Source organism: Pygoscelis adeliae, unplaced genomic scaffold (genome assembly GCF_000699105.1).
Source record: "Pygoscelis adeliae isolate BGI_AS28 unplaced genomic scaffold, ASM69910v1 Scaffold77, whole genome shotgun sequence".
Classification (NCBI taxonomy): Eukaryota; Metazoa; Chordata; class Aves; order Sphenisciformes; family Spheniscidae; genus Pygoscelis; species Pygoscelis adeliae.
The window spans coordinates 2,692,154-2,704,945 of NW_008825216.1; the positions used below are offsets into that span (position 1 = coordinate 2,692,154).

At 37.2% G+C, this 12,792-nt stretch overlaps 1 protein-coding gene across 1 annotated transcript in view; it reads left to right on the plus strand.

Annotated features, from left to right (window-relative positions):
- Nucleotides 1-12,792, plus strand: part of LYST (lysosomal trafficking regulator) — a 69,172-nt gene that overhangs the window by 5,592 nt on the left and 50,788 nt on the right. The window contains exons 4-10 of the mRNA XM_009329164.1: nt 1,223-3,305; nt 5,016-6,042; nt 7,657-7,818; nt 8,474-8,630; nt 9,872-10,098; nt 11,427-11,493; nt 12,325-12,434. Of these exons, the coding sequence (XP_009327439.1) occupies nt 1,223-3,305; nt 5,016-6,042; nt 7,657-7,818; nt 8,474-8,630; nt 9,872-10,098; nt 11,427-11,493; nt 12,325-12,434 (3,833 nt within the window). The remainder of the gene's footprint in view (nt 1-1,222; nt 3,306-5,015; nt 6,043-7,656; nt 7,819-8,473; nt 8,631-9,871; nt 10,099-11,426; nt 11,494-12,324; nt 12,435-12,792) is intronic.

Genomic DNA, 12,792 nt, shown 5'->3' on the forward strand with positions numbered 1-12,792 from the left:
GTTATTGTTAACTATCACATTTTTCTAAATACTAAACTTACTGGATGGTGGATGCTTGCAGTTGTTTTATGCTAGGTATTTTACAGGCCGAAGCAACCAGATACAGTTCTGTCACTACTTTAAAATGATGATGGATTTCATCCAAGAACATACAGACTTTTTTCTCTGCCTGCTTTTTTTGACAGTTTATGATCTGAGTTTACCAATACAAATTAACTGGTGGTACTTGTATTTTATTCTTCAAAATCTTCTTGCCCATTGAATCAGATTTAGATTTTTATATTAGCTATCTTATACCCCTCTTGTCCCTATTTTAAAATCCTCTACTTTTATTTCTGCTTTTTGTGTTTGGAACAATTAACGCTGAAGTAAAGACTGAGGTCTGTATACTTGAAGATCTGAACTGTTTCTAAGTAGAGAAATTTATTTTTTCTACTAGTATGCTAACAACTTCATGCATTCTAAGAGGACTGTGAGTTAACGCACCCAGCTCCTATAGCATCTGAGTTGCAAAAAGTGACAATGGGTCGTCAAGTTGAAAAAGACCTTTTTTCCTTCCCTTAGAGTTTTTCTTCATTTGTGGATTAGGGCCATTTGGCAATGCTTATAGTGAGGCTTTGAATATATCAAATGGTATACACAGAGTAAATATTCCTTGAGTAACTAGCTAAAACTGCTTCCATAGCTAAGTAATAGAGGAGATCTCAGAGTTGGTATCCTGCTGATTAATATTTCACTTTTACTGTATTAGTATGTCTAACTTACCCAAATTTAAATTGAATATAACTAGAAGCTTGTGGCTATATTGATCCTTTATATCCTATCTGTAACAGGCCAAAAGATTTTCAGACTACGCTTTCTTCCCTTTGCTTACCAAAAAGTCCTTTCATCTACCTTGACAACATCTTTTCTTAAGAGAATGGAATAGCTATGCCTACAAAAAAGTTTTAGGAAACCCTCTAGCACAGTTTTGTCTAACCCTGGTTAGAAAATGAGCTAATTTGTCTAGGCTTTGAAAATAGCCACTGTGGTTCCTAAACATGAATTGTTGTTGACTTTTTTATACTGAAAATGTCAGACGTAGGTATATGCAAAACCATGACCTATTAAGATACAAATTTTTTTCATATTTTTAAGCTGAAAGTATTAAACTGTAAAATTAGGATCTGAAAATATGATAATGCTCCTTTAATGGTCCTTTGTTATCTTTCTGTTTCAACAGATTTTAATATACCCTTTACAGTAGATATATGCCTGACCAAAGAGAACAATTCAAGTTCTGCAAAATCTACTCAGGAAAAACTAGGCTTAGATGGAAGCACTCGTTCATCTCTTCAGGCTTCTGTAAAACTAAATCCTCGATCTCGAAAAAGTGGACGTCTGCGCAAAACTACCCATCGTTATTCCGTGCGAGATGCAAGAAGATCTCAGCTGTCCACTTCAGATTCAGAAGGCAATTCTGATGACAAGACTATTGTAATAACGAAACACAGACGCTCCCAGTTACTGCAGCCTTTTTTAACATATCCAGTTAGGGATAGCTACCTTGTAGGTAGAAGTGATTGCCTACCTGCGGAAGCGGTACCAGATTCTAATCCTGATGCCCCTAATCTAGAAAATTCCAGCCAAATTATTCCAGCACATGAACTAAACCCAGAGATTTTGCATGAGCCAGCTGCAGGAATTGCTGAGAGCAACATGGATAACTCTCCATTTGATTTATGCCATGTCTTATTGTCACTCCTAGAGAAAGTGTGCAAATTTGATATTACTTTGAATCACAGTTCTGCTCTTTCAGCTAGTGTGGTGCCCACATTGACTGAGTTCTTATCAGGATTTGGAGACTGTTGCAATGTAAGTAGTAACACGGAAAATGAAGTCGTTTCTGCAGGGTGGACAGAAGAACCTGTAGCTCTGATCCAAAGGATGCTCTTTCGAACAGTGCTGCATCTTATGTCTTTAGACATTAGCAATACAGAAACAATGCCTGACAATTTACGAAGAAATTTAACAGACTTACTTAAAGCAGCATTAAAAATCAGAATTTGCTTGGAAAAGCAACCTGATCCTTTTGCTCCAGGATACAAGAAAACACTACAGCAGCCGGTTCAGGATGACTTCGTATTTTCTAGATACCATCACAGAGCCTTGCTTCTACCTGAGGTTATAGAAGGGGTCTTGCAGATTTTGATCTGCTGCCTACAAAGTGCAGCCTCCAATCCATTCTACTTTAGCCAGGCTATAGATCTGGTTCATGAGTTCATACAGCATCAGGGATTTAAGCTGTTTGAAGTAACAGTGCTTCAAATGGAATGGCTGTGTATGAAGAATGAGGGAGTAAGTGGGGAAGCCTCAGAGCATCTGAAAGCCCTGATCAACAGTATCATGAAAATAATCAGCACTGTCAAAAAAGTGAAATCGGAGCAGCTCCATCAATCAATGTGTACAAGAAAGCGGCACAGGCGATGCGAGTACTCCCACTTCATGCATCACCACAGAGATCTCTCTGGGCTCTCTGTATCTGCTTTTAAAAACCAAGCTTCCAAAAACCCCTTTGAAACTGCTGATGGAGAAGTTCATTATCCTGACAGATGCTGTTGCATTGCTGTTTGTGCACATCAGTGTTTGCATTTGTTGCAACAAGTTTCTTTGAGCAGTACTTGTGTTCAAATTCTCTCGGGTGTACATAATGTAGGAATATGTTGTTGTATGGATCCAAAGTCTGTGATCGTCCCATTGCTTCATGCTTCCAAGTTACCAACATTAAAAAACTTTCAACAGCACATATTGAACATCCTTAACAAGTTCATATTGGATCAGCTGGGTGGAGCAGAAGTTTCTCCAAAAATTATACAAGCATCATGCAATATATGTACTGTTGACTGTGATCAACTTGCTCAGCTGGAAGAAGCCTTGCAAGGCAACTCTAGTGATGCTGGTCTTGCATCCAGTTCCTCTTGCAGAGTTCAGGGAATTCTGCCTAGCAGATCTGAAAATATGTTGTTGAGATGGGATGCATTGGAGGCTTATCAGGACATTGTTTTTGAAGAAGATAAACTACGCGGCGTGCAGATTGCAAGCCATATTTGCCACTTAATTCAAAAGGGAAATGCAGTGGTCCAATGGAAACTATATAATTGTATTTATAATCCTGTGCTTCAGAAAGGGGTTGAGCTAGCTTGCCATGCTCAACAACTCGGACTAACTACAGCTGATAAACACACATGCAGTTACCATAGCCAGTGTTTGCCTTCTGAAGTACTTCAGATTTATTTGCAGACACTCCCTGTGTTGCTTAAATCCAGGTTGGTTGATTTTCTGCTTATTAATGGAAAGCATGCTAATTATGTGCAGAGCTTTGCATATTTGTTGCTGATCAGAACATAAGTTTTATTTGGACTGTAGACTGCCCTTGGGTATTGTAGGGGTGGTAACAAGATAAATGCTTGAATAACATAAGATTTAATTCTAGATTCATAAACCATAGAAAGTGAGGGCTCTCTACTGCTGAGTTATGGTCTTTAACAGGCCAAAGTGTGTAGAGACAAATAAAATCTTTGTCCAATGTGATACATTCTTTGCCTCTTCATTCCTCATGCTAAAGTGAGTCAGGAATGTTGAACAGATTGACATGTCACTTTTCTGTGGGAATTAGACTACTTAGTTTTCTGCTCTGTTTCCCTTTTCCTTCTAGAATGGTCTTCATAGAAACCACCTTTCAAAAATACAGCTTAAGAGGTTTACTTGTCCTGAAATAACTGTTTCCTAATTTACAAAATCATGTTCATTTAAACATAGTTTAAAAAAACCAAACCCAAAAAACAACCCATAAACATTCTTCCAAGGTGTGAAATAGAAACTTTCCTATTTATTGTTGAATTGATAAAATAGTTGTTTAATACAACATATGGAAGTTTATTCAGAATATGAACATGTGCTTTTGTCCAGGAAGGATTCTGATCTTTTTGGTTGGAGTCCTGATAGACTGAAGTGAATTTAGTAGGGTTGTCTGGGACAATTACGAAGAATAGACTAGTATTCCAGCTTATGTAAAGGATTGTCTAATATTTTTAGCTTTTATCCTAACCTAAACTGTATCAGAAGCTATTCATTTTTGAAAGTGCACTTAGTGGCAAAGAGGCGAGAGAAGTAAAGTTTAGATTAAAAAAAGTTTAATATATCCTATTTCCTACTGGCTTAAATATGGGAACATACAAGTAAGTACATGATTCATTTGGTTCTAGAATGTGTGACTCAGTTACAGTAAAAGCTGACCTTGGGGGAAGGAGATGGGAGGGTAAGGAAGGTGGATGTCTGCAAACAAACATAGTATGCCGAGAAGCTTACAGATCCTTACCTCAAATTCTGTATGAACTCAATGTAATACTTGGAGTAGGAAGAAGGGAAAAATATACTTGGAAACAAATATACTGAAAGGTTTTTTAACATTGGACATCCTGGCCTAACAATTGCACAAAAAATTGTGCTTGAAAGATATGCCTGAATTCTATCTGAAATGCATCGTCCATGCAACTAATAGACATAGCTAGTAAAATGTCTTAAAACGTCAGGTTTATTTGAGAAGTAATCTCTACTTTCTGGTGAAGTCACAGAACTGAGAGAAATAAAGATATTTACTAGCTCCAATTGCTAATAAAAAGTTAGGGGAAGGAAGTACCACTGAAGAGCAAGTGTCAGAAACACCTTTAATGTTTTGAACATCATACATCTTTGTGGTATACATTTGAGGTTAATCAATATTTCCTACATTGTATCTTACAAAAAAATTGAATTTTCTACTACCAGATGGATGATGCTTACTTGGGATTCTACAGTACTGCAAACAAGTTCCTCCTCTCTTTTTTACAGTAATTTATAGCAATTACTGTAAACATGATCAGTCCTTGGTGTTACTCAGGTGTGTAGAACAGAGGGTTATTTTTGGATAAGATGTCATCTGAACTACATGAATTTGTGGCTGATTTATAAGCTAACGCTTATGCTTTTTCTTGCAGGGTAATTAGAGACTTGTTTCTGAGTTGTAATGGAGTGAATCAAATGACTGAGTTAAATTACTTAGATATTTTAAGAAGCCATTCTTTGAAAGTGTTAGAGACTTTGATACTCTGCCTTGGTGATCAGCAGAAAGACCAAGCAATGCCAGAACTGGAAGGCCTGAACAGCGAACAAAAGGAGTCTACATCTGACTTGCCTACTTCTCTTTGTAGCCAGCAGGCTGTTTCAGAAGTTCCTCAAAGCCTGAGCAAGTTTTATGCTGGCTTGAAAGAGGCTTACCCAAAAAAGAAAAAGTTTGTGAGCCAAGACATTCATGTCAACACAATAAACTTATTCCTCTGTGTTGCTTTCTTATGTGTAAGTAAAGAAGCAGATGGTGATCTGGATTCAGCTGACTCTGAAGATACGTCAGGATATGATAGTACAGCTAGTGAGCCATTAGGCCATAAATTACCATATCTGTCACTGGAAAGCCTTACTTTGCCTTCTCTGGAACATATTCACAGGGCTGCGGATATTTGGTCCATGTGTCGCTGCATATATTTGTATAGTTCAGTTTTCCAGAGACAGTTTCATAGACTTGGAGGCTTTGAAGCATGCCATAGATTACTAATCCTGATAATTCAGAAACTTGCAAAAAATAAGGAAAAGGAGCAAGAAAAGAGAGAGAGAGTTTTGAGTGAAAGCAGCAGAAGTTCACGTGGGAGTCGTGGTGGTGAGCTCAACAAGGATGACTCTGTTCAGTTGGCTAAAAGCAGAGGTGCGACACAATTGGAGCTCGATAGTTCTGACAGTCTTGCTGGTGCAGAACAGCTGGTGCCTGAATGTGTCTCCTGTGACAGCTCTTTGAGTAGGGAACACACTTCAGTTACTTCAGTTGCCAATCTTGAAGGAATAAAGACTTCTGTAAGAGAAGAGACTGAGTGGGCACTTCACGGTATCAGACTTCTAGAAGCTCTGCTGACAATCTGTCTACACAGTGCAAGCACCACGCAGCAGAAGATGGAAGTAGAGATGCTTCACCAGGTACCCTGCAACTTCCCTTAGCTTACTTTATTCATATTTGTTACATACAGTATTATTTTGATAGTAATTTAGTCAAAAGTTCTTTTAGAGATGAAAAAAGTTTATGCTCTTATGGTACCATATTTTTTGTGTAGTACTGAAAGCACACAGCTAAATGGTGTGCTTAGTAGTCAGGGGTAGTGGTCAGCAGGCATGAAAGAATGGGAGCGGGTGGATGAACAAACTGGCAGTTGCTGTTTCTGAGGAGGCATCTTCCCATGTTGTCAACTTCTTGCTCTTTTTATTCAGTAAGATGCTGGTAAGGACCCTGCACCCCTTTGCTTGTTCTCCAACATGATCTTTGTCCTCCACTCTTTTCAGTTGGATCCCTGTTCATGCCAATAGCCTGCTTCTTGGGGGCTGGGAGAGAGCCTTCCAGAATGGCAGATTGATCCAGGCTGGATGACATTTTTACCTGGCTCACTTTTTTGAACTGTATTTCTGGTTTGTTTTTCATGTATATGTTACAGTTTGAGCCACCATGGTCAATATGGCTAAGGGCTGAACTCAATATCAAATGCTGTTTTCTGGGTTAATGCATCTTGAGTCCCAGGGAAGACTGTGATCCTGGCAGATGATTTTGTTTTTCTTCTGCATAAAATGGTCCTGACTAGAGGAAAGGGATGGCTTCCTCTGACTACAAAGGTAGTAGGGGATGTCGACAACTATGAATTGCTGGCTGACTGTGCCTGTATTTTTTTTTTCTGGTCAGTTATGGCCTGATTCTTCTGTTTTTTCCTGTGTAGTCCTTTTGTCCGGTCCCACATTCTCCAGAGGCTGTCTGAGCTGATGGGATTTGAATGGTGGGAGAGGCTTGGGTTTTTTTTGAAAGGGTATTCAGTGGAGAATGTGTGTGACAGAGGTGGAATTGAAGGAGAGGTGGGTAGGCAAGACGTGAGTGTTATACGTAATGAGTCACATGTGGTATTTTTGACGTTTCTGAGCAGAGCATGGTGCTTGAAAAAGAAGAATATTAAAGGGCACAGGTTTTTTCAGGACACCTGAAAAACCTATTACTTAAGCCTTAGAGGTGAACTAATTCAGTGTTCCACAAAGTTGTCAATTCACAGAAGACACCTTCACTGTGCTTTAATGTTTTAATTGCTATCTTGAATTTTACTTGGCAGTTTGTTACAAATGCAGGAGGCGTTAGGTACAGGAGAGAACTGGAAACTGGAAGTTTGTCTGGGCCATGTGCTATGCTTGTGAACTTGGACATGTCACCTTCTGTCTTGTTAACCTCTCTAGTAATATTGTGGTGTGATCTGAATGCACCGTGTACTTGGAACTGTTTCAGAGATGTTTATTTTAGAAACAGTGCTTTCACTTGCAATGTTTGGGAAACAGCACCTTGCCAGATTTTATTCAGTGTGCAGATTGCTTAACCAACTAAATCTGTCATAACAAACAGGATGAATCTTTCTTATTGCAAGAGATGGGATGAAGTCTGGTTTTAGCTGAGAAGTCAGATTAGTGTAGGTGGCAGGGGAAGTTCTTAAATGAAGGTACTAGACCATTTCTGTTAGCCAAAACAGAATAACATGAATCAAAATGTTTGTTTCCCCCAAAACACAGAATACCTATGTGGATGATATCTTACTTCAAATAAGAGAGCAGCTTGCTCAATCAAAAGTGATAGAAACTGACTTGGCAAAGCCTCTGTTTGATTCACTCCTTCGTGTTGCGCTGGGCACTTTTTCTGCTGATCTGGATCATTCTGAAGAAAAAATTGAAAAGGTATGAAACACCAAGTAGTCCAATTCTAAATACTGCAAGGTTTGCTTAGTCGGGTTTGTTGTTTGGGTCTATTTTTAAACTTGATAGGACATGTTTAAATGTGTTTGCTTATGGTGGCTGTTGAAGACTAATTCTCTGATTCTCATGTGTAAGTTGAATACTGGTTATTGATATGCTCCCCACATTTGCTGCTCAGAAATGAGTCATGCTCCAAAAAGGAGCAAGCTGTGTTACGCTTTATGGACATAACTGAAAGCTGATGTTCTCTTCACTCTTTCATCCCACAACAGAGTGTGGATGGCTCTCAAAGGGAGAGCTTCAGACAGGGATATTGACTGACCTTAGTGCCTGCAGACATACCTTCACCTTAGAGTGAATGTCAAGGTGCATGTTTATGGTGGTAGTGACTTTGGAAACACAGTTAATAATGCATTGGCCACCTGCTTACCAAAGCTTTGGTCAGGTAGTTAGTAAGATGTTGCAGAATCCGTTTTCTATGTAAGAATGGAGTATCCATAAAAAAGTATCTCGAGTTTCTTGTAAGTGTGATTAGTTTGTTTCTTTTGCCAATGGGCTTGGAGAAGATAGACATCTGGAAGGTTCTAAATTACTTGCTTTTCTGACCAAAGATGGTAAATTTGTCTGCGTTATACAGACCCATTACACTGAAAAGGAGCCTGTGTCACAACCTGGAGATATTTCTGAAGAAACTGAAGAATCACAGTGCTGTAGTCTTAAACTTTTTGCTGAAGAGGAAGGATATGAAGCAGATAGTGAAAGTAACCCCGATGATAGTGAAACCAAGAATGAAGGTAAATGTGAACTTTCTGACTATACAAAGCAGTCTTTATGACATAGCAAAGTTTGCTTGTCTTTCGAGATGTACAAAAATAGGGTGAGTATCAGAGACCTTTAACAGATAGAAATAGTTTAACTTTTTTACTTCCAGTAGGATGCTGTTACAGATGGAGATGATGAATATTCTTACTGAGTGTTGCAGGAACTGTTCTGTCTTGGTTTTCTGGGTTTGTGACTCTTGCTCTAAAATCATGTTGCTCAAATGTATTATTGTGGTCTAGAAGCAGTTTTCTCCAGAGATGCTTATCAGTAGTTTGTCTGAAAATCAATGCTCAATTTTTTATTTAGTATTATAACAATCTGGTAAAAATTAGATAATCTAATTATATCTCTTTATATTCATTCAATGACTGATGTGCACATCTCTTGCTCTATTCTGTTTGTGTAATTAATTTTGAAAATGAATTTGCTTTACTTTTTTCCTTTGTGCTGAACATCTGGATGCTTATGTTCTTGTATGAGGTCAGCATGAGCAGTAACAGCCTTTAATAGAACTGCATTCAGCTGTTGCTGTTTACTTGTGTGTTTAGGCTTTATCAACAGATATACAACATTTTAAAAGCATTTCTGAATTAAAAATTTAACCTGAAATATTTCCATGAAACATTTGCACGAAGTGCATGTCTGTACCAAATAATTTTTAAGTAACATGTTTTAAAGTCTCTCCAAGATGTAAGAGGAGAGGCTTAAATGTTTTTTTTGCTTTTTTGATTGTCATGGAGATATTCTGTCATGTGCTGTCATGTACACTTTCTGAGTTAAATAACTAAACAACTGCTTCCCCCAACCTTTTAACATGAAATAAAATAATTTAAATTAATCTCTTTTCTTGGCAGGCTGAGTTTTGTATAGAAGCTTGGGGCTCTATTACAATGATTTTACTGTCATGCTTCATGAAATTGCATATTTCATCATTACTATGTGTGTCCAGTTCCCAGGAAATGAAGGCCCATCATTTAAGAACATGTAATGGGAGAAACTAATCCTTGCCCTTCTGTATTGGCAGGAAAATATGAAAATCCAGAGCAGGATAGAAACTATATACTAACTTCTGAAAACTGCTTATAAGCTAGTGACTATTTTTGTTTTGTACTTATGAGAAGGTTGGAGAAAGTATGTCCTTGGATGTCCTGTTTAAATCATGCAAACTGTATTCAGCTGAGTAAGTTTCAGTAAGACAAGTGTTTTCTTTCAGGAGCAGACACAAAGGCAGAACTGGGATGTACTGGTCCTTCAGGTTATTTTAATGACCTAGCTGAAAACACCGATCAAGGAGAATTAATGTATCCTGAAATCTGCATGTTAGAATTAAACTTGCTCTCAGCTGGTAATGCAAGTTTAGATGTGCTTGCTCATGTATTCCAAAGCTGCCTGAAAATCATCAGCCAGAAGGAGAGAAATGCCACTGTACTTATAGAACAGGTAAAAATGTTATTAAACAAAGGCGACAGCTTAGCAGTTGTATATCTTATTTTCTTATGTTTTATAGTACCAGTATACCTAATAGAGTGATCTCAAATAGTCTCACTTGTTATGGCATTTAATAAGACCTGAAACAATGTGACTGATATTGCCAGCTGCATTGCATTTAAGTTACCAGAAACTATAGAATCGAAAGATATTTAACCTACAAAGCTTTTGAGTTTCACAGTTGCCTTATTTTATCAACACTGTTCAATCACTAGAGCTATAGATAAAGATTTAATGACAGTCAGGCCATTGGGGAAAAAAAAAGCAAATGTCATCTTGTATATGTATATATGTACACATTCTACATATATATGTATTCAATATGTACTTTTAGTGATGTACCTCAAATATTTCATGCTTTTATTCTTAAGTTTATATTAGAAATTAGTTATGCACATGTTGATGTCCTCATGATCCTTTGGAATTTCTGATGGCTAGCTTGTTTTTTGCTTTTTAATAACTAAATTGAGTATGCCTCTTTTGCAAAAGAGGAAAATATGGTTAAGTAATCTAAGCTTGAAGTGCTTGTTCATATAATCATTTGACTAAGAAGCAAAGTTGGTGCTTTACAGCTTAAAGCAAAAGCAGAAAAGGAAAACATTATTTTATTTCAGTACTCCAATTGTTTGTGTGAATTATTAGCTTTAAATCACTAGCACACGTATTTTTTCTGAACTTCAACACATGAAATTACTTATAATTCAAAATAATCTCATTTTCATTACTCTTCAATATTGTATAGAAAGAGCAATCTATCAAACTAATCAATTTAGAGATTTTGAATACCTCTAGAGATTTTTCAAATTACCTTTATCTAAGATGCATTTGTGAAGGATGCTCGTAAGTAAACGGCTTTGGGTTTTTTTGTAATTACTCTTTAAAGTAATCTTGCATAAAAAGGTTGGGGAAAGGTTGAATTTGCTTTCAGTATTGCATCACTGCATACCAACACGCTGTGTTTTGTCACAACCTGTCAAATCCTGTAATTCTGTTATGGGGAAGAAGACAAGGGAGATCTTAGCTGCCGAATGGATAACGGCTCAAAGGTTTCTTTCTAGAATCATTTGGATTTCAAAGTCTCTCTTCTGCAACTGAACTGTCCAGAACATGAAAGAATGTTGATTAGCAAATATAAAAAAAAATTCCCATAATTTGAAGTAACTGTAATTGTCTTTTAAAATCAATAGTAGACAAGAATTGATTGAAAGAAATTATTTCTTAGTTCTTTGAGCTGGTGTATATTCTTCAGATATCAATTTTCCTGGTATTTTTTTTAACAGGGAGCCGTTAAACATCTTTTGGGAGGATTTCTGAATATATTGACACAAACGGAGTCTGGTTTTCATGGTGAGTTCAAGGTCTAAGTACCTTAAATATTGCTTTTTATAACATAATGTATACACACTCAAATTTTTAGTTCACAATGCAAATGCAAAATTGACAAAGCAAATTAATTGGTATGTGTGAATTTATGCAGCTGCTTTAACTTGTGACAAGTATCTAACTTACATGTAAATACAGGGTTATTCTTGAGCTAGTGGAAATCTGTTATTTAAACACATGCCGGCAGATCTGAGAAGGATAGTTGAAATCATAAACCTAGGGTGACAGTGTTAACAAACACTGCTCAGAAGAATAGCAGTTATCTTACTGATTGAATTTGACTCCATTGCAAGGTAAGTTTTTATTTCAAATTTCTTTGTAACACGGGTCTTGGTGAAGTCTTGATTGAGTTTTATTTCTAATCGGAAAACAGCTAGCTAATCCAAGAATGTCAAAGCAAAAGCTTGCCCTAAGGTAGCTTTGCATAATGAGGTTGCTCCACAGCAGGAGAAGATGTAAACCCATCCCAGGACTTTGATCCCTGGCTTTGTGGGGAGAGCCTTTGCGATGTAGATGCTAGGTTCCCAGACTTTCAGGCTCCACTTTGCAAACCTAGGAGCCAGACTTGCTGTAGCCATCTAGATTCGTTCAATGAAATTTTGAATGATAGTGTCAGGAAGTACTGTTGGATCTCTCTAGAATTCATCTTGTAATCATTACTGCTTCCTGAATTTGAAATGTTTTTGCAAAACACTCTGAATTCCAAGTTAATCTTTCCTCATAATAGTATGGAGTATGAATTTTTAAAGCTTTTAAATTCTTTTCAAGAATATTATTTTGTCTCCTTATTTTTAGCATGTCAGATGGTGCTGGTAGACCTCTTAGTTTCCTTGATGAGTTCACAGACATGTTCAGAAGAGCTAACTCTTCTTCTGAGGATATTTTTGGAGAAGACACCTTGTACGGTACGTATGGAGTAGCACATAGCAAGATACAGAGGCTTCATGAGAAAAATGAAGCAAAGAAAGTCCTTTTGTGTCCCCATATTTTGGGAAATAAGGAGACTAACAGCAACATTCTAATTGATCAGAACAAATAAAATTTGGTTGTTGAAATAATTAATTCTCAAAACATTAAAAGGAAATAGGAGATAAGACTAGAGAGGGTTTTGAAGCATGTGTTAGAGTCCTGGGAACTTTCTTCAGCACAAGAAAACAAGATTCCTCTTGAGGAGACTGACATTGTGGTTTTGGATGACAGAACACTAATACTGTAAAATTTTAAATAATTCCTTTAAAGTTATAAAGCATCTTGCTATTTCAG